This window comes from Planococcus citri, chromosome 5, assembly GCF_950023065.1.
Source record: "Planococcus citri chromosome 5, ihPlaCitr1.1, whole genome shotgun sequence".
In the NCBI taxonomy this organism is placed as follows: Eukaryota; Metazoa; Arthropoda; class Insecta; order Hemiptera; family Pseudococcidae; genus Planococcus; species Planococcus citri.
Window position 1 is genome coordinate 62,870,418 of NC_088681.1, and position 20,154 is coordinate 62,890,571.

The following is a 20,154-nucleotide window of genomic DNA, read 5'->3' on the forward strand; positions in this document are numbered from 1 at the left end:
AATTGAAATTCTCACAAATCTTTCAAGCACTAAAAATAGAGTTTTGGGTACAAATTTGGAAAAAAAAATCAAATTTTAGTCGAGGGCAGTTTAAACTTACTCAATTGAAATTGTTTTCACATTTTAGTGGGTATTTTTTTTTTGAAAGAAGCACAGAAAATGTTGAATGAAATCACTTATTGAAAAAAAGGCTGCAAAACGATGCCACAGCAAATTTTTCATCACTATTTCAATCAAAAAACTGCATATTTCCACTACTCAATAGAATATTTTAAAAAATCAACATTTACATTTTTTGAAACTTCAAAATGAATATTTATGGGGCCCTAAATGTAGTGATTAGATTGTAATTTCTATTGAGAATCATCTAATGAGGCTCTTAACCGAACTTAATCTGATTATGAGTTCATGTACAAGTACATAAAACATTCTATGATAGCAAAAGTTGGTCACTCAGTCAATAAATCTTGGAATCAATAATTCTGTAAAGAGGATTAATTGTTCTCATCACCTCATTCTAAAATTTCGACTGGCTTCGAAATGCCACTACAGCTGCTGGGGGGGGGGGGGGGGACACACATATTTCGATGATAGCTAATTTGTCATTTGATCACTAAAAAAAATTGTAACAATATTTTTGCTTTAAATTTTGCCCATAAAGATGAACCATTACGAAGACTTGGAATCCAAGATCGTCAGTAAAACTTGAATGACGATTTCTGAAGATCATTTGAGTATTCAAAATACCGGAATTCAAAAGGCTACGTGTAGTTCACAAGTCCACACTCACCAATCGTAAAAGCGTTCGTCCGATTGTTTTGGGCTCCTTTAGAAAATATTTCACACCGGCTATCATAACCCTGAAACATGACCAGATTCGAAATTACTGCCTGTTTTTCAAAAATCTACAACTTAAGCAGCTTATGAGTCTCGCAAATTGCATACGTATCCAATAAAAGGGGCATATGCAACATTCGATATGAACTGAAAACTCATTCCAGGCATAAATTTATACGCGATTGCGATGCAATTTGCACTATTAAAAAGGCTTGCATTGAACCTTCTCAGTAATTGGAACTCTTACCCATTATGGAATGTAGATATTTTAGACAAATTGTTAAATATCGTATCTTTGTTATCCATCACCGATCTAGGCGCAGGTCGTAGTTCTTCTTCCAAAGGTGTCAAATACGATTCGACCACTCGCGATATATCTTTACCGAATTCTTCCTCCGTTTCGATTAATTCTCCGATACATACTCTGCAAAAGAATACGATAACCAACATCATTACTTTACACTGTTGTCTCACCATTATTCAATCTGAAGCTAATTACTGCGTAATCGTATAATAAAACGAACATCTCCACATTACAATGAAATTAATTACGCTGGTAATTTCAAGTGCACAAGTGACTTGCATACATGAACCAAAAAAAAAAAACAAAAAACAACCATAGTGTTTATTTTTTTAACACCGTCCCACGTACGATGATAAATTTATGATTTATTCTCCGCAATTACCAATGCCATTCGAGTAATCTGCTCGTTGCTGTGGCAAATAATTACACGATCAAAACGTTTGTAATCTCTTTGATGTGCGAATTCGTAATATTTCGAATATTATATTAACACTGGTTCAACGCTTGTTCCATTGTACGATGCCAAAGCGTGTAAATTTTTCACAAATGTCCTATTCTAAATAATGTAAAATACTAGTTAATGAGCATCGTATGATACTAACTCTCTGTTAAATTTGGCTTCTTGTTTTTTAGACCGGAGGTGTAGAGCTGAATCGGGAGTATGAGTCCGACTGGATGGCACTTTCTTCAGGTAATCCATAGGTACCAATCCGCTTCTAGTAGTGTCATCTGTGATTTGCACCAGTAACCTGAAGAAATCAAAAACAATCACTTAATTAGACATTGATAAACATAACAATATGATTCAAAATTGAACAAAAGAAGTTATAGGTAGGTGAAAGTTACACGAGAATAAAAATAGAAGAAGAAAGTTTTAGCGGTAGTTTATCAAATGAGTTGGCGTCAGTTGTAATTTTTTTATGGTGTTATTGTCATAGGCAATTAGGAATGTAAATTGCGCGTGCGATAATTGGCGATTTGATTTTTATGGTTGCAAACTTGTCAAGGGGTTGTAAAGTAGAACTGTTGAAGTTTGTGATTGAGATAATAAAACTTTTAAAATATTGGCGTGAATTCAATTATAATTTCAGGTGTGAATAGGTAGGTAACATGCGTCAGAATAAAATAAACAAACGTGGCTTTAATTTCTTTAATGACACATTGATGAGAGAATTTTCCACTGGTAATGAGCGAATTCGCATTATTAGAGGAGTTAGTACATGATACTCGTATATTATTAGTAAGTAGGTACACGATAATCTGTATTCTAACTTGAGGTTAGGTAATGGTTTGCATAATCTACATCAATAGGCTGCTTTTACTGATACGTATTAGCACATGGAACATTCGCAAGATTGCACATCACACATAAAATAATTTAAAAACCAAACGTGACTTCTTTTACATCTCATGCAGATTGTTGCAAACCAGTTCAGACTGATAAAGCGATGAATAACCAGCGAATCCGGTTACAAAACTTGTTTGACAGGTTTTACAACCTATCTAACCACTCAATCTGTTCAAAAAACCGGCTAAACGGGTTTTACAATCCACACCACCAGTCAATCAGTTTTGAAAAACCAAGCAGGTATTGGTAACAAATGTTGCACGATGAGGTGTTAGCGCCACTTAAGTGAGGTTTTTGGATCACTTTAGAAAAAAATGATTACGCTCATCAAGTTGAGGGCCCAAGAAAATTTATAATTATCAATTGTACAGAGTTTGTTCTGCAGTCATGAGGCAAATGCTTGGGAAAAACAGCTTACACAATACAGCGCAGTTGAATTTTAGAGTGTTAGCAGAATCAAAAGGCTGAAACTGGTTCGAGTGTCTATAGAGGTCAACACTGAGGAGCTCAGGGTCTCTAAACAACCCGGCTAGCTCCAAGGTACTTGTGTAGATGTCACTAGTAAGCAAGTGGGAAACTACTAGTGGTAGTGGAAGCTCAAAAATAAATTTCCAATGGAGGCAACACAAACATACAGGATGTTAGCCCCCCGCACAACAATTGTCAATGTCGACATTTACATCAACTATGTTTTTTCCAACATAATGATGGAAAAGTGATCAATCAATTATTCAGTAGGAATCTTCTGTCCGTACAAAAGCCAGGTAAATGAAAATTTTAGAAATTTTCTCATTATTTCTGATACCTCAACATGCCATTTCAACATGTAGATGTAAAATTTAATGTTCAAAATTTACCAGGCTTGTTAACCGGTTTTTAACCATTAACCATAACCGCAAATTAACCGGTAAATTAACCAAAAAAAAAATTAACCGTAACCAAAAAACCTTTTTTTTGTGAAATATCACTAACCATAACCGTAACCTTAACCGTTTTCTGAGATCAAAATAAACCGTAACCATAACCTTAACCAAAAAATGTTTAGAAAAAAACCGGTTACAAAATTTTAAGATTCATTTCTTTTTATCTGAGTTTTTTTTAAATGTGATATGTAGTGATTTGAAATTTTAATCAAAAAAATGATCAAAACATTAAAAATATTACCAGTTTTCCAATTTTTTAAACTTCAAAATTTCAAACTCCGAAAGAATTTTTGGAAATTTTCAAATTTTCAACTGTAATTTTAACCATTAACCGAAATTTTAAGCTCAACTGGAAAAATTACCACCAAAAACTGTAACCTTAACCTTAACCATTAACCGAAAAAAATGGTCATCAATAACCGTAACCTGAACCTTAACCGTAACTTTAAAAAATGAATAACCTTAACCGTAACCTTTAACCAAAATTTTGAATTTCTTGTTTAATTTTTAACCGTAACCTTAACCGGAAACATTTTTTTTTTCAGTTAACAAGCCTGAAATTTACATCTACAACTATGTCAACTAATTTTTCAGAATTGAAATTTCTGTCTTAGTGTTTAAAAGTTTAGTAAACATTCAAAAATATGATCTTATTGATCTTGTTCAATGAGGAAAACAAATTTTTTGGGAATTGATGAAATTATTCACTTTTCCACAGTTTGGAGTTGTAGATGATATGATGTTGATATTGTATCGACAAGTCGACATGAAAATGGATTAGTTTAGTACTCTTAGATGAAGTATTGCACCATCATTGATATAAAGAATTTCTGTTCAACTTTTTGATTATTCACACTTTTTGTCTGTACTTCTTTGGAAGTGGACTTCGCATTGATGCTGTTTTCAGCACCAGCAATAGCCACATCAGAGGAAATCATTTTTGGGGAAAAAAATAAAAATTTTTAAACTCAAAAGAAATTTTATAACTTTACGAAGCAGGAGGTAGGGTTGGCATAAATTTTGATGTGAATGTGGATCCATCCACATCCGTCACTTTTGGATGCCACATGTCGATGTGAAATTCAACCCTGTGTTGAGCCAATTGTCGACATAGATGCAGATCAACATCAGTCGACAATTACAGTGGAGTCTCGATAACTCGAAGCTGAAGGGAGAAGGAGTTGACTTCGAGTTATCGGAGTTTTCGAGTTATCGGAGTTCGAGTTATAGAGGTTAATTTTTGGTATATTTCGAGTTAGCAAAGTTTTGAATTAGATGAGTGTTTTTTTTACCAGAATGAAATGGAAACACGTATTATACCTATGTACGAGTAAAGTATGGAATGAGATTGTACAATAGGTACCATTGAAAATCACCAATATGTGAATGTGAAAGAGTTTTGTATCAAATGAAATTCGAATTTACAAGTATTTTCAACTAGAAATTCGAGTAATAGAGGCAAAACATTGGCAACGTTCGACTTACAGAGGTTTTTTCTTGTCTTTTTCAAAAATTTTACTTCGAGTTATCGGAGTTTTTGGACTTTTTACTTCGAGGTAAAGAAGTTGATTTTACATTGAGTCTTATGGAGAGTTGAAGGGAAACAGACTTTGCTTCGAGTTATCGGAGTTTTCGAGTTAACGGAGTTTGAGTTATCGAGACTCCACTGTACATCGACAATTAGTTCGACACAGGGGCAAAATTCACATCAACATGTGGCATCCAAAAGTGACGGATGGGGATGGGTCGACATTCATATCAAAATTAGCATGGTCATTGTTGTACTGGCCAAATACCCAATTCGCCATAAGGGTATGCGTTGATTTGTACGTGATACCATCTTGAGCGGTTGTACGACTTGATGATGATCTGGGCTCTCCAATGTCGAATGAAAATGAACTGTTGTACAAATAAATAAATGGCCTTGTGACCTATCAAAATGGGTTAAAATTTCACGAGAAATTCAAATATTTCAACTAAAATGTTTTTTGAGCATTTTAGAAAAATGTTGAGTCCAAAATTAAGTCATGATTTTTGGAATTTCTGAAAAAGGCACTAATGCAACTACATTTATGTACTTTTGAACAATTTTGATCACAAATTGAGGCTGATGTGGCCAATCAGAATGGGGTAAGATTTTGCAAAAGGATTCAAATATTTCAACTTAATTGTTGTTTGGGTATTTTTGAATAATTTTGGGCTCAATGGGTCAATTTTTAGTATTTTAGGAACGCTCCCCTCTCGTGCAATTTTTCAAATTGCAGTAAAATTTTGTGATAAATTCAAAAATTTCCACAAAAATGTTTTTAGGGCACTTTTGAATAATTTTGAGCCCAAAGTTGGACCATGATTTTTGAGATTTTTGAAAAATGTGCTATATGGTCCATCAAAATGGGTTAAAATCTCAAGAGAAAATCAAAAACTTCTATCAAAACCTTTTTTGAGCACATTTGGAAAACTTTTACCAAAAATTGAGGCAAATTTACATGGGCACCTAACCTAATATAAAGCTTTCTCGTGATAAAGTGTAACATGACCTATTAAAGCGGGTTAAATTTCTCAGAAAAACCAGAAAACTCAAAAAAAACTAGGGTTTTTGAAAAAGTGCCATACAATCTATCAAAATGGATTACAAGGAGAAAATCAATACATTTTTTTGAAACTTTTTTGAGTATTTTTGAAAACTTGTAGCTTTAAATTCAGCTGTTTTGTAGGAAGTAACAAAGAAATCCAACCTACCAAAGAAGGTCAATTACCTATGTAGTACATATTATTTAAAATTCTTTGGAATTATTTTTGGAATTTTACTAAAAATTGATCAAATTTTTCTATAGTTTTGTTGGCAAAATTGGAATCGTAACCGTAACGAACTATGTTCGGTAACTTTTAAGTTTTTATTTTTTATTAAAAAAGAATTTCAGTTTCGCGATATATATGTTAGGTACCAAGTCCGAAATTGTACAATTCGGGGATGGTACAGCCAAATTTGTACCATCTCCGAAGTGTCCGGACCAAGCGTAAATATTACTTTTTCTTCGGACATTGTTCGTACCATGCCCGGAGGGTCCGGACGAAGTGTTCGACTTGGTACAATTTGTGTTGTGCAAAGTCCGATTTGAAGTTTTATAATGAAGAAATTCGAATTTCATGCCATTATTTAAAAATTCAAACCTTGACATTTTAATCAAGTCCAAAACGAAGGCATTTTTTTTTTGATTTATAAATTTTCAAAAGCTTTTGCACTCGCATTTGCCTCTTTTTTCATTACAAAACTGAAATTTTTTGAAATTTATTTTTCAAATTTTTAAAGTCTTAAAACCAGAAAAATTATCTTTTTTCATCTAAAAATATAGGTACCTATAGGCCAATTATTTGGTTCTTGAATTAATTTTCGAGAGCTTCTACCTTCGCTTCGCACTAAGGCCAAAGTTTCTTCACTATTCTGACATTTACATTTTTTCTTCAGAGAACAAGACTAAAGAAATGATTTTTTAATCTTAGAATTACAAATTTTAAAATCTTGAAACCAGAAAAATTATATTTTTACGTCTACAAATATACCTAGGCCTATTATTTCGTTTTTAAATTATGAATTTTTGAGAGCTTCTGTTCCTCATTTCACTCTAGGGCCAGTTTTTTCATTATTCTGAAATTGACATTTTTTCTTCAGGGAACAAGACTGGAAAAATGATATTTAATCCTAGAATTATAAATTTTTGATAGGTTTTGCCCTCACTTCACCTGGGTTAATCGTTTTTCGTTTCAAAATTTTGCATCTCTCAATTTCTGAGAACTTCTCTAGGGCTGATTGTTTTTCATTTTGAAAATTGAAATTTTTATAGGTATGTAAAATATCAGCTGAAATTAGAAAAATTCCCAAGGCGATCATCCGATCAAGGCCCACAACATCAACTTATTTTATTATTATTGATGCTATTCAATCTTTTAAATTAATACCAATATAATAAATACGCATTTTAAATTTGTATGGGGGTCATTTTCAAGGGCGAGGGAGGGAGGGAGGGAGGGGTATTGATGATTATTTTTCAACTATAACAATACAACAGTATAGAAAAAGCATAAAATTTAAATTCCTTCATTATAAAACTTTAAATCGGACTTTGCACAACACAAATTGTACCAAGTCGAACACTTTGTCCGGACCCTCCGGGCATGGTACGAACAAAGTCCGATGAAAAAGTAATATTCACGCTTGGTCCGGACACTTCGGAGATGGTACAAAATTGGCTGTACCAACCCCGAATTGTACAATTTCGGACTTGGTACCTAACATATATATTGTTGGTTACGTATAAAATGGTTTTTTTGTTCTTTTCGTAAAATCGCGTAAACTGTTGGCTGTTAAATTATCGTTGTTTTTTCGTTGTTTTCGTTAGTTACTAAGTTAGTTCGCGTTAATATTATTCTTGTCGTCGTAAAGTAAAGTCATCGAGCTTTTTGCTCAGTCTCATTTGTCTGGTTTATTGATCGTTAGGTCAATGACCGTTAACAATAAATATTTATTTATTTTTTGTTGAAGTTTGTTTTCGTTTAGTCGAATGTTAGGCAAGTTTAATATTGTTGTGAGTCAGATTTATCGATTTTGATCGATTTATCGTTCATGGTAGCGTGAGCGTAGTTGGTGAAACGCTCTGTAGTTCGACGACGTATTTGGTATCCTGTGTGGATTCGTTCGTCAAAGTATCCGGCTTGTGTAGCTGTTGAATTTTTGGTTCGTGGTGTTCGACGAAGTAAATGTCGACAGTCCTGTCCTACTTGCGGTCAGGAAAATCGGTCAACGTAGACGACGACGATAGTAGTTCAGATAAGCGTAAATCGAGCGCTGAGTTTCGTGGTTTTTCTGAAAAAGAAAAATCAGAACAAAGTATACCGAAATCGAAAGGTAAAAGTAAAGTAAACGTAAACGTATCTGAGTCAGCAGGTGATACCGAAGCTGGTACGAGTTCCGCGGGTTCCGGTGATATTTCCAACGATCCGTCGATCCCTGTTGATCCCGTTCCTCCTCCGTCTAATCCGTCATCCGGTCCTCCACCTCCTCCACCTCCTGGTCCATCCAACGATCCGAGCGACGTTAGTGATAGTAGCGACGACGACGACGAGTCCGACGAAGCAGCTGTAGAATCCGATTCGAGTAGTTCGTCTGGTAGTATGTTCGGTGCCGGTGATAATCGTGTAATGGAGTCGATGGTCTTTCGCGGTACGGGCTTCGTGTCCTGGAAAAGAAAAATCAAAGTTATTTTGGCAGCCAAAGGACTTCAGACCGCGATTCTTGAAGTAAATACGTTATCGCCGCGTAAAAAAGCGAAAGCTTTAGAAATTTTAATTAGGCACATAGCTGAGAACGTTTTCCGACTGGTCAAGGAGACAGAGGATCCGTACGTATTCTGGACGGAGCTCAACTCCTTGTACCAGGCGGAAAACCAAGCAGCAATTATCGACTGTCGAACTCGTATTTCGAAGATTGTCATCGATATGTACAAAGGTCCGAAAGAGTTCATGGAGGCATTTTATACGCTAGTCAACGATATGGAGAGTTTGGACGTAAAGTTGACTCCATCGGAGATCTATACGTATCTGATCAATGCGTTAGGCAATTCGCCGAAGTATGAATCAGTGCGTATGACTGCTCGAGGACTGGTTCACGTCACAGCTGGAGACCCAAATCCAAAGTTAATTTCATCGTTGCTTTTGAGTTTGGAAGATGCCTCGAAGAACTCCTCGACTTCGAAGAGTTCGACAAGTACCGGTTCAGCGATGGCCGCATCCGATCAATCCGGTAATAAAAATAATCGTAATCGTAATCGTAATAAGTCGCGTAATCGTAGTTCGAACTCGTCCGGTAATTCGTCGAACGGTAACGGTGATCGTAGTAGTAATAATGGCTTCGTACAAGCCAAAGATCGTACCTGCTATAAGTGTCATAAACGGGGCCATATGGCCAAGTCTTGTCGATCCGCCGGAGGGAACTATAGAAACGATACCAACCCTCGGGGAAGTATCGTTTGCTATCGATGCAATCTAACCGGGCATATAGGTCGTAATTGTCCGCAGAACGGTGATTCGTCGCGTAATAATGGTGGTAACGGTTCGTCGAGTAGTACGTCGGGTACGTCTGGTACTGCAGGTTCGTCCGGTTCGTCAGGTCCTCGTCCGTCTATCGCGTTAGGTCTTTTTCCGTCGACATCTGGAAAAAAAGAAAATTTCTCGTTAGATGAAGGTCGTAGTCGTAATATCGTAGATGAATTCGTTAAAAATAGTGTCGGTCGTAGTAGTTTCGGTGACAGTGTTGCGATTTCTAATTTCGGAAATTCGCGTAACGTAAATATCGGGTCGAACTATTTTTTAGGTGACTCGACTGCTTTAAATCTCGGTGAAGAAAATGCGTATGTCGAGACAAACGACGACGACGGCGTCGATTTTATCACGTTTGTCGTCGACAGTGGTGCGACTTCGCATTTTCTGAAACATCGAGGAGTCTTACACGATGAGAGGAAAATAAACGAGAGTTTACAATCCGCTCATTGTGAGGTCTCTTTAATTAAAGAAGGAGTAGGCCGATTGAGAGTTCTAGCCGATGACGGAAACGTCTATTGGTTGAACGAGGTATACTACGTACCTAGTCTTTCTTTTAGTATTCTGTCCGTGTCGAAAATCGTAGCGAATGGTTATCGTTTCTTCTTCGATGAAGATCCTCGTTTGGTCGATCCTGCGGGAAATTTAGTGTCAAAATTAGTACTTAATGATAATGGATTGTATACGATTCAATTTATGATAAATATACCTCCTATGTTGTACTCATGTTCCAATTATTCATCTGCGTTGGTTTCTAGTGATGTTAGCGACTCAAAAAATGTAGGTAATGGTTCGACGACGATAGGTAATACTTCTAGTAGTGTAAACTCGAACGTTTCAAGTGTAGGTATAGGAAATACCAGTACGTGCAGTGACAGTGATGTAAATCTGAAAAATAAAAAGAAAGTAAATAGGTTAAAAGGTGAAGGTGACATCTGGCACCGTAGGTTGGCTCATACGAGCAAGACGGTACTAGATAAGATCCCTGAGTTACGTGGATGTGATTGCCCACCTTTCAATCAGTGTCAAATTTGCTGTAAAGCAAAACAATAGAAACATACCTACGATTCAAGTAGGTATAGGTATCCAAATCCTCTCGATCTCGTTCATATTGACGTAATGGGTCCTATTACAGAAGGACTAGAAGGCGAGCGATATTTGATTGGCTTCGTAGATGACTGTACGAGATGGGGAGTAACGTTCGGAATGAGAAGTAAAGCCGAAGTAGGTACCTACCTAAAAAAATTTGTAAATATTAGTGAAACGTTATGGAGTACGAAAGTGAAGCGTATCAGGTGCGATAACGCTAGTGAATTTATCGGAGGTACCTTTAAAGAGTTTGTCGACGAAAAAGGCATATCTATGCAGAACAGTGAGCCGTATGAGAAGCAGCATAATGGCACCGTCGAGCGTTTTTTCCGAACCATCCAAGAAAAAATGCGAGCTCTGTTATACGAAGGCGGTTTAACGAATAAATTCTGGCTTTACGCTGCATACACGGCGAACTACGTGTACAATCGTTTACCGCATTCTGCCTTGAACGATCTGTCACCGTACGAGCTGTGGAATCGCCGAAAGCCGGATTTATCGAGAGTGAGATTGTTTGGAAGCGTTGCACGAGTTCTAGTACCGCCTGAAAAGAGAAAGAAAACTGATGAGAAGTCGATCGATATGGTTTTACTCGGTTTTACAGAGACAGGTTATGTATTGTACGATGTTTTACGAAATAAATTTACGAATTCGAGTTGCGTAGAAGTAGACGAAACGCGTAAGATACACGATGTTATTAACGATCATTTGTTAAAAACATCGGTATCAGTGAGTGTAAGCGATGTGAATATCGTACCTACGGTTACACCAGTAAGTAACGTTGATTCAGCTCCTGGTTGCTCCAATTGGATAAACCCAGATGAGCTGACTGAAGCTGAACGTAGCGGTGATAATTTAGTAGATCGTAGTTTAATCGATACATCATCTTCGGATGAACGTAGCGACGATTTTGCTTGCTTTGCACTCGCTGGGGTCGATGACCTTACGTATGAAGAAGCGTTAAACGGTCCTGAGTCGAAATTTTGGCGTGTAGCGATAGATGAAGAGTTAAAGGCGATGGAGATCAAAGACGTTTGGTATTCAGCATCTGAAAAAAGCGTAAATAAAGAGAATTATTCGAAAGTAGATAGTAAGTGGGTTCTAAAGAAAAAAATCAACTCGAATGGTGGGGTGAAATTTAAGGCTAGATTGGTGTTGCGTGGTTTCAAAGACAACCATTTTTATGAGTTGGATGAAATATACGCTCCAACACCTAATCAACCGATAATACGCTCGATGCTCAATCTAGCTATGGTCAACAAGTGGCAGTTGAGACAGCTAGATGTGAGTACTGCATTTCTCAATGGAGATATAAACCGAGGTATTATGTTCAACCCACCGAAAGGGACTAACAAAGAAAAAGGTGTCGTATATATTCTCAAACGTTCGTTATATGGGTTAAAAACGAGTCCCAAGTCGTGGAACGCAAAATTGAATGAGTATTTACTTTCGCTCGGTTTCGTAAGGAGCAAAGTTGATCCGTGTGTCTACTTCGATGCCGAAAATCCTCTACGTTGCGTGTTTGTCGTTTACGTAGACGATTTTCTAATTACAGGTTGCGATGATCGTCTAATTGAGTGGTTGGTCAAGCGATTGAATGAGCGTTTTGGAATCAGAGACCTGGAACAATGCAAGAAGTTCATTGGAATGGAAATTAATCGTAGTAAAGAAAAATTAGAAATACATCAAAATTCATATATCGAGCAGTTAGTTAATGATTACGGTTTATCTAATTCGAATAGTATCTCAACTCCAATCGAACCGGGCTTGAAGATTACCAATCTCAAGCTCGATAAAAGTTATGAAACCAAAGTGCGTGGTCTCTTAGGAAGTTTAAGTTACATAGCAAGGGGAACACGTCCTGATATCGCTTTTGCTGTAAACTTTCTAAGCAGATACCAGCACTTGGCAAACAAGGAGCTATTCGAATATAGTAAGCGTATTCTCAGGTATTTACGTAGTACGTTGAACGTGAAACTTACCTACGTAATACCTGAAGTCGTTGATAAATACTCTGTAAGAGTATACGTAGATTCGGACTTCGCTGGTGATTGTTTAGACAGGAAGTCAACGTCTGGAATTTTTGTGTTACATTATGGTAACGTAATTGACTGGGTAGTCAAGAAACAAAATTGTGTTAGTCTTTCGTCGTGTGAAGCGGAGTACGTTGCTTTAAGTTCATCTGGTAAGGAAGTTTTGGCTTGGCGAAATTTATTTCTTGAATTGGAAGTTCGTATAGATACCGTACCGGTGTACTGTGATTCGAACGCAGCGATTGCTGTAGCGAACATGGTCGAATCCAAACGTACCAGACATATAGATGTCTGTTATCATCATATACGCGATTTAGTCACAAAACAGATCATTTACTTGCAAAAGATATCTTCGGCGGATCAACTTGCCGATATTTTAACCAAAGCCACGACACGTACCATATTCGATAGACTCTGTGAGTCATTGTTTAATGCTTAAATTAAGTTTTCGAGTTGTTTTTTATGTAATTTAAGTATAATTTAACTGAAATTTTGCTGTAAAAATATTTTGTTTCAAAGTGTTTACTAACACCGGTATTGATAAGAAGCAACAAGTTTCACGTTTATTTAAGTGGTACGCGTGTTAGGGAAAATATTTTTATGGTGGGGTGTTGGCAAAATTGGAATCGTAACCGTAACGAACTATGTTCGGTAACTTTTAAGTTTTTATTTTTTATTAAAAAAGAATTTCAGTTTCGCGATATATATATTGTTGGTTACGTATAAAATGGTTTTTTTGTTCTTTTCGTAAAATCGCGTAAACTGTTGGCTGTTAAATTATCGTTGTTTTTTCGTTGTTTTCGTTAGTTACTAAGTTAGTTCGCGTTAATATTATTCTTGTCGTCGTAAAGTAAAGTCATCGAGCTTTTTGCTCAGTCTCATTTGTCTGGTTTATTGATCGTTAGGTCAATGACCGTTAACAATAAATATTTATTTATTTTTTGTTGAAGTTTGTTTTCGTTTAGTCGAATGTTAGGCAAGTTTAATATTGTTGTGAGTCAGATTTATCGATTTTGATCGATTTATCGTTCAAGTTTGGAGTTTTAAAAAAAACTCTCAAATCAGGAAAAAACTGGTAAAAAAAAATTTCATTAAATGCAAAATTCACTATTATCCATTGCAATGGTACAATATCAACGATAGCAGCTGTATTTCGAAAATTTTCTACTTCCTCTGAAATAATGACTAATTTTGATAAGTTGCAAGACGCTTTTTCAAAAATCCTGAAAACCATGACTCAATTTGGTGCTTAAAACTTTTCAAATACGTTCTAAAATAAAAGCTCTGGCGGAATTGGTTTGTTTTCATGCAAAATTTCGACCAATTTTGCTATGTCGTATGATACTTTTTCATAATTACCTGGAAATTTGACACAATTTTGGGGTTAAAATTATCCAAATGTGCTCAATAAAGGTTTTAATAGAAATTTCTCATTTTCTGCCAAAATTTCAAATCATTTTGATGAGTTTCATTGGACACTTTTTCGAAAATCTTGAAAATTATCATCCAACTTTAGGCTCAAAATTCTATAAAAAATAACAAAATTCCAATTTCTTGAGGTGTATGAATTTTCAGCAAGATTTGCACCCATTTCAAATTTCAATGGGTTGCATGACATTATATTTCAAAAATCACAAAAATTATGACCTCAATTCTGGGCTTGAAATTATTCAAAAATGCTCTGAAAACATTTTTATCGTCAAAATACACGAATCTCTTGTATAATTTTCAATGCATTTTGATCGGTCACATGACACTTTTTCGAAAATATTGAGAATCATGGCCCAATTTCGGGCTCAAAAGGCTTATTAAAATGCTCTAAAACTATTTTTGTCCGCATATTTGAATATCTCGAAAAATTTTAACCCATTTTGATTGGTGACATGGCACTTTTTCAAAAACCTCAGAAATAGGGATCCAATTTCGGGCTCAAAATTCTACAAAAATGCTCAAACAGTATTTTTGTAGAAATATTTGAATTTCTCGAGTAATTTCATCAAAATTATGACCCTATTTTGGGTTCAAAATATGTACTTCCAAAATGATCAAAAAACATTTTAGCAGGAAAATTTGAAATTCTCCCAAAATTTTGACCAATTTGATCGGTTGCATGACACTTTTCAAAAATTTCAAGAATCATGAGTCATGACACAATTTTGAGCTCAAAATTCAATGTTAAGCTCAAAATTATTTTTAAATGCTCAAAAAATATTTTCGTCCGAATGTTTGAATCTCTCACAAACTTTTGTTCCATTTTGACCAGTCTCACAAAACTTTTTCAAAAATCTCAAAAGTCATAACTCAAATTTTTAGCTCAAAATGATTCAAAAATGTTCAAAACGCATTTTTGTTGATCTCGTGAAATTTCAAATCATTTCGATAGACCGCAGGGTCACTTTCAAATTATTCTACAGCAGTTCAGTTTTACTCGAAATTGAAGGGGATCGCGCAACATGCGCCATTTAATCGCCCAAAAGCTACGATACCAACCCACAAAATGATGAAAATAAACGTCGTATTTGTAATTTTAAAAATTTAGTAAGTACTTCAAATAGTAGGTACCTCACCAATCATAAAACCACAAACGTCTTCTACAACTCTCAAACGCATTCATTCTCAACATCTCGACACATCTCTATGTTGGTGATCCTGTCTCGTTTCTAAAACTCCTTGTCATTATAAATAACGAAAATTTCGTGTCAAGTTTGCAGCCGAATGAAAAAAACAAAAAAAAAATGATCGTAATAGAAAAAACACTGGTACTTGTTAATGTTTCAAAAACAAGCAATAATTTTAAATACTCGTTTGCCCGAGTGTATTAAAACGCTCATCATCGCACCCATAAGCATTACAAGTACAAAACATACATAAAAAAAGACCCCCCCCCCCAAAAAAAAAAAAATTACACATATTATAGCTTAAAACCAAACCTGCAAAAAATTCAAACACCCCAACGCAACAATGTTTAAAATACTCGTCGATTTGCGATGAGACCGACTCTGCGAAGTGCGAGTGCAATAAATAGAAATTTTTCGCTAGCCCACGAGTAGTTGAGCCTACGCTCGCTGATGAAAAATTATCAGCAACAGCGAACACTTTCGAGCCAGCATTAGCGAAATGGCTCTAATTCATCATCAAACCTTACCTTAAAAAAATTCACTAGAAAGTTCATTGGTTACTTCTTACTTCAGACTCGAGAGGGGGGTACAATTGGCAATGTTTTTTGTTTAGCTTCGAGAAAAATTTGTCATCGGGCTAATTTTAAATTCACCTCATTCATAATTTTTCAGCCAAAATTACCGACTCGCGGGTGTATTTTCCCACAATATGATTCATCGAGTAAAAATTTTCAACTCTGAAGAAGGCGAAATTTCAGTTATTGGGAAGTACGAGAAAGAAAAAGTCAGACAGAAAAACGATTTAGGCGGAAAAAATTACGATGGAAAAATATTCTGTTAGCCAAGTTGTCTAATGGCCGTTTGTCAACTTGTTTGAAACCTTTATGTCAGCGATCTCATTATGTCGGCTGTACAAAATATAATTTCGAGTATCAATGATAAACTCGCGACATCTTTTAAAATAAATTAACACCACGCGTCGGTTCGTAGATTTTTTTTTACAATCTTATATTTTCAATTTCAGAAAAATACAGGCGGGAAAATGTCTAATGCAATGATGAGGCAGTTTGAAAAATACTCATTCCAATATTATTTCTGTATCGTTCGAGGTAAAGATCATTACTGCGATGCACTTGTCAACAAATTGACAAGACGAAACAAACTTCCTGTGAAACTTACGTGTTTCGAGATGTATTTTGACGAGAGACGTATGTATCCCATACGAGTATAAATACGCAGATATGCTTCAAATTTACGCATCGAATGACAACTCGGTTCAAATGCTTACGTATGGGATTCGTATTTCAAGTCATGTACGTATAGGCTCGTTGCCCAATACTACCATCGCATCGAATCCGGAAACACTGCTTTGGAAACTATAAATATAGCGAAACTTACTACGTACGTATACGACATCTCGCATCCGTGACCTTTTGAAAGGCGAATTGGAATTGGTATTTTAACATTGAACATGGTCAACAAATCTCAAGTTCACATGCAGCTCCAAGTCGAGCTAAAATTTCCATAAATCATCAGTAACCCTAAATTTCGTTCGAAAATATTGCATATTCGTTGAGATGGATTTCGAGCATGGCAGACTTATACATATTACATTATACGTATAAAACAAAACAAGTTAACAATATGGACCGTGACGATCATTGGCATCTCGGTAGGACGTAATTTTTGAGTTTTACGTCATGTTTAACGTGAGTGTCGCTGCACTCCTTTTGTGTGTAGGTAATGTAAAACAATTCCAACTGGTGTAGAAAATGTAGAAGAAAAGAACACACGTATTAATTTTATTTTCAACATTTCAGCAGTCATTGAACCTTGGTGAAATGTTTTCCTTCGATATGTTCTACGAGAAAATCAGCCAATAGTTGATCAAATTTGTAGAGTGATGGTAACAATAACAACCTTCGTATTTGATCCAGCTTCTTCTTCTGTGAGCACATTTGCTGAGATACAGCCTTAAATGTTGGCCAAAATTTCGTTGTAAGATCATTATATTTTATGATAATGACAAAATGGTGCATTAACTTTGATTATAATAACGGCAATGTCTCTACTTCCCTATTGATATTTTTGCTAACGAGGCGTCTTTTAACGACAGAAAAACTAGCCGAGAAGTATGTAAAATTAAGGCTGAATCCTTCGGAGTTTCGCTTTAATTAGGTTCGAACGTTTGTTTCGTGCATCAAAATGGCCCAAATAATTCATTTCTCGATTTTTAACCTCGGATTCAAATTTTTACGTAAGGCTCATATCTCCAGATCGGATGCACTCAGAGTAAATATGTTTGCAGGGTTTTGAAGACAATCAACATACGATTTATAAATTATTATTTCAAACTTGAAAATTTGAAATGTGAACTTTTTATGGTGAAAGCTCGACTATAGAAGTTGAAAGCTTACATTTATAAAACTTGAAAAAATTACTGTAAAGGTATTGAAAATGGCCTCATGTATTTTTGGAGGAGGGGGAGGGGAGATAATCATACGGGCTCCTATTTCAAAAGTATAAAGTGACAAATTAAGATTTTTTAACTGAGAGGGGATTTTCCTCAATGTTACCAAAGTCTGAGTACAAAAAAATATTAATTTTCAACTTGATAACGTTTTAGATTTAAATTCAAAATCCAAAAAAAAAAGTAGGTACTGAAACGAAATTTGAAAATTTCATAATTTTACGAAATCGAACCCAACAAAATATTCGATTTTTTTAACTAGTTTCCCCCTAATTTCAGTCCAAGGTGCGTTGATTTCATTCACAATTGTTTTTTAGTCCATATGTGAGTACTGCAAGTAACAAAGAATTATGCAATTCCTGAATTTGACAAAGTGGAGTTGACTGAAAAATTTCAGCGAATGATTCAGCTTATAATCCAACACTTTTTACTAAAAATTCGTTTAAAATCGATTTTCCACTAATTTATTGTTTAAAACAAAAATATATTGGATTCAGTGCCAAAAAAAAAACTGTGAAAAAGTTCAGTTTAACGAACCAGTTACAATTTGAGGAAGAATGTTATTCTTATTTAAAGAACGTTTTCAAAAATGCGTGGGGGGGATGACAAATTTTCAGGGAGGAGGAATTTTTGAAAATATTCCCAAATCTTGACAAGAAAGAATATTTTGGAAACGGGGGGGGGGCTAAAAATCTGAAAACTGAAAAATCATCGATTCCACATCTCGAGCAAAAATTAAAGTTTCCCTCCAATTTCAACCATTTTTTTCAAGTTACCTACTTCTTACATATTTCGACAGCCTAGCAGACGAATAGCCACCATAATTTCTATTGTGAGTCTCGAAGGGCTGGGGGTGGGTCTCATGTTTTCGAACAATTACGATTTCTAGCAACCAGCCAAGTTTTATAAAAGGTCATTATCTGAAAACATTTAAACTTTGACCTATACGAAATTAATTTATTCAAAAATGATGGTTTTTATTTTCATTTTTCATTTTTTGTAATAAACTAATTTTCAAAATGAAATCTCAGCGTCAACACCCTTGAAGGTCAAGTCCAAATAAGTTTTACTCCCTGCCTTCCCCTCTCATGTAAAATTTCGGCTCAACTGACCCTTATTTGGGAACCACTGTACTCAGTTCTTTCAAAATGTGTGAGAAATGATATGATTTTTCAATGTTCTAAAGCACGAGTACCGAAGTTTTTTGATTAATTGGCATTTTTTGAGAAGCATAGAACCGGTTCCCAAAATGTACCTTGGAAACCGTCAAAATCGTTTTTTCAAGTGTGTGAGAAATTGTAGGATTTTTGTATTTGAAGCCAAAGTTGAGAAGTTTTTTCATCAACTGGAATTTATGAGAACCACCCAACCGGTTCTTCAAATATACATTGGGAAGCACTGAACTGTTTTTTCACGAGTCCGAGAAATTACATATTGTTATTCTAAGACGTCAATTACGCAATTTTTTGATATTTTGAGATCTTTTTTGAGGGCATGGAACCGGTTTCCAAAATGTGCATTGAGTTGGGAGCGACTAAACCGGTTTTTTTCGAGTGTACGATGAACATTATGATTTTTTTATGTTCAAAAACCAGAGTTCTGTGGGTTTTCGATGCTCTGTAGCTTTAGCATATTTTTGAGAGTCACTGAAGCGGGATTCTAAACGTATATTTGAGAACCACTGAACCGTTTTTCAAAGTGTGAGGAAATGACAGATTTTTTGGTGATTAAAAACGTTAATTCAGAACTCCTTTTTATTAATTGACGATCATGGGAGGCATTAAACTGGTTCTCAGAAAATGAATTAGGAACCACTGATCAATTTTTTTTGAAGTTTGTAAAAAATTGTTTGATTTTTTTTGACTTTGAAAATCTGAGTTCTGAAGTTTTTTTCATCAATTGAAATTTATGAGAAGCCTTGAACCAGTTCTCAAATTGTATATTGGGAACCACTGAATCCTTTTTCCAAATGTGTGAGAGATCACATGGTTTTTTGGTGTTCTAAGGCGTCAGTTTTGAGATTATTTGGTGTATTGCACCATTTTGTACGGTATTGAAGAGGTTCCTAAAATTTGCATCGAGTTGGGAACCACTTGACAGGGGTTTTCCCAAATGTGTGATAAATATCGTGATTTTTGATGTTTTAAAATGAGAGTTCCGTGAGTTTTTGATATCTTTGTATTTTTTTTGAGAGATACTCAACCGGTTCCCAAAATGCACATTGGGAACCATTGAATCGATTTTCACGGTATGTGAGAAATTACAGTTTTTTTTACTGATTGAAACTGACAATTTTTTTTTGAGAAACACTGAACCGGTTTCCGAAGTGTGATTTTTTTGTCGCTGTTTTGAAAACGAAAAACGAGTAGGTATCTTCGGGGGTCTTAGGGCCAGAAGTTTTGTATTGAAGAGTTCAGATTTATTGAGGAACAGTTTTGA

The 20,154-nt window shown here is 35.4% G+C and overlaps 1 protein-coding gene and 1 long non-coding RNA gene across 7 annotated transcripts in view; both read right to left on the reverse strand.

The window, feature by feature from the left end:
* LOC135848732 (obscurin-like) overlaps positions 1 to 20,154 on the reverse strand; it is a 142,847-nt gene that overhangs the window by 63,060 nt on the left and 59,633 nt on the right. For all 6 annotated transcript variants that reach the window (XM_065368705.1, XM_065368703.1, XM_065368704.1 and 3 more), the window contains 3 exons: positions 1,744 to 1,890; positions 1,085 to 1,261; positions 791 to 860 (listed from right to left, as the gene is read on the reverse strand). In XM_065368705.1, the coding sequence (XP_065224777.1) occupies positions 791 to 860; positions 1,085 to 1,261; positions 1,744 to 1,890 (394 nt within the window). The remainder of the gene's footprint in view (positions 1 to 790; positions 861 to 1,084; positions 1,262 to 1,743; positions 1,891 to 20,154) is intronic.
* On the reverse strand, positions 11,165 to 13,668 carry LOC135848738 (uncharacterized). The gene is made up of 2 exons (XR_010559423.1): positions 12,042 to 13,668; positions 11,165 to 11,642 (listed from the first exon to the last, which is right to left on the reverse strand). It is a non-coding gene; the product is annotated as an uncharacterized LOC135848738 (long non-coding RNA).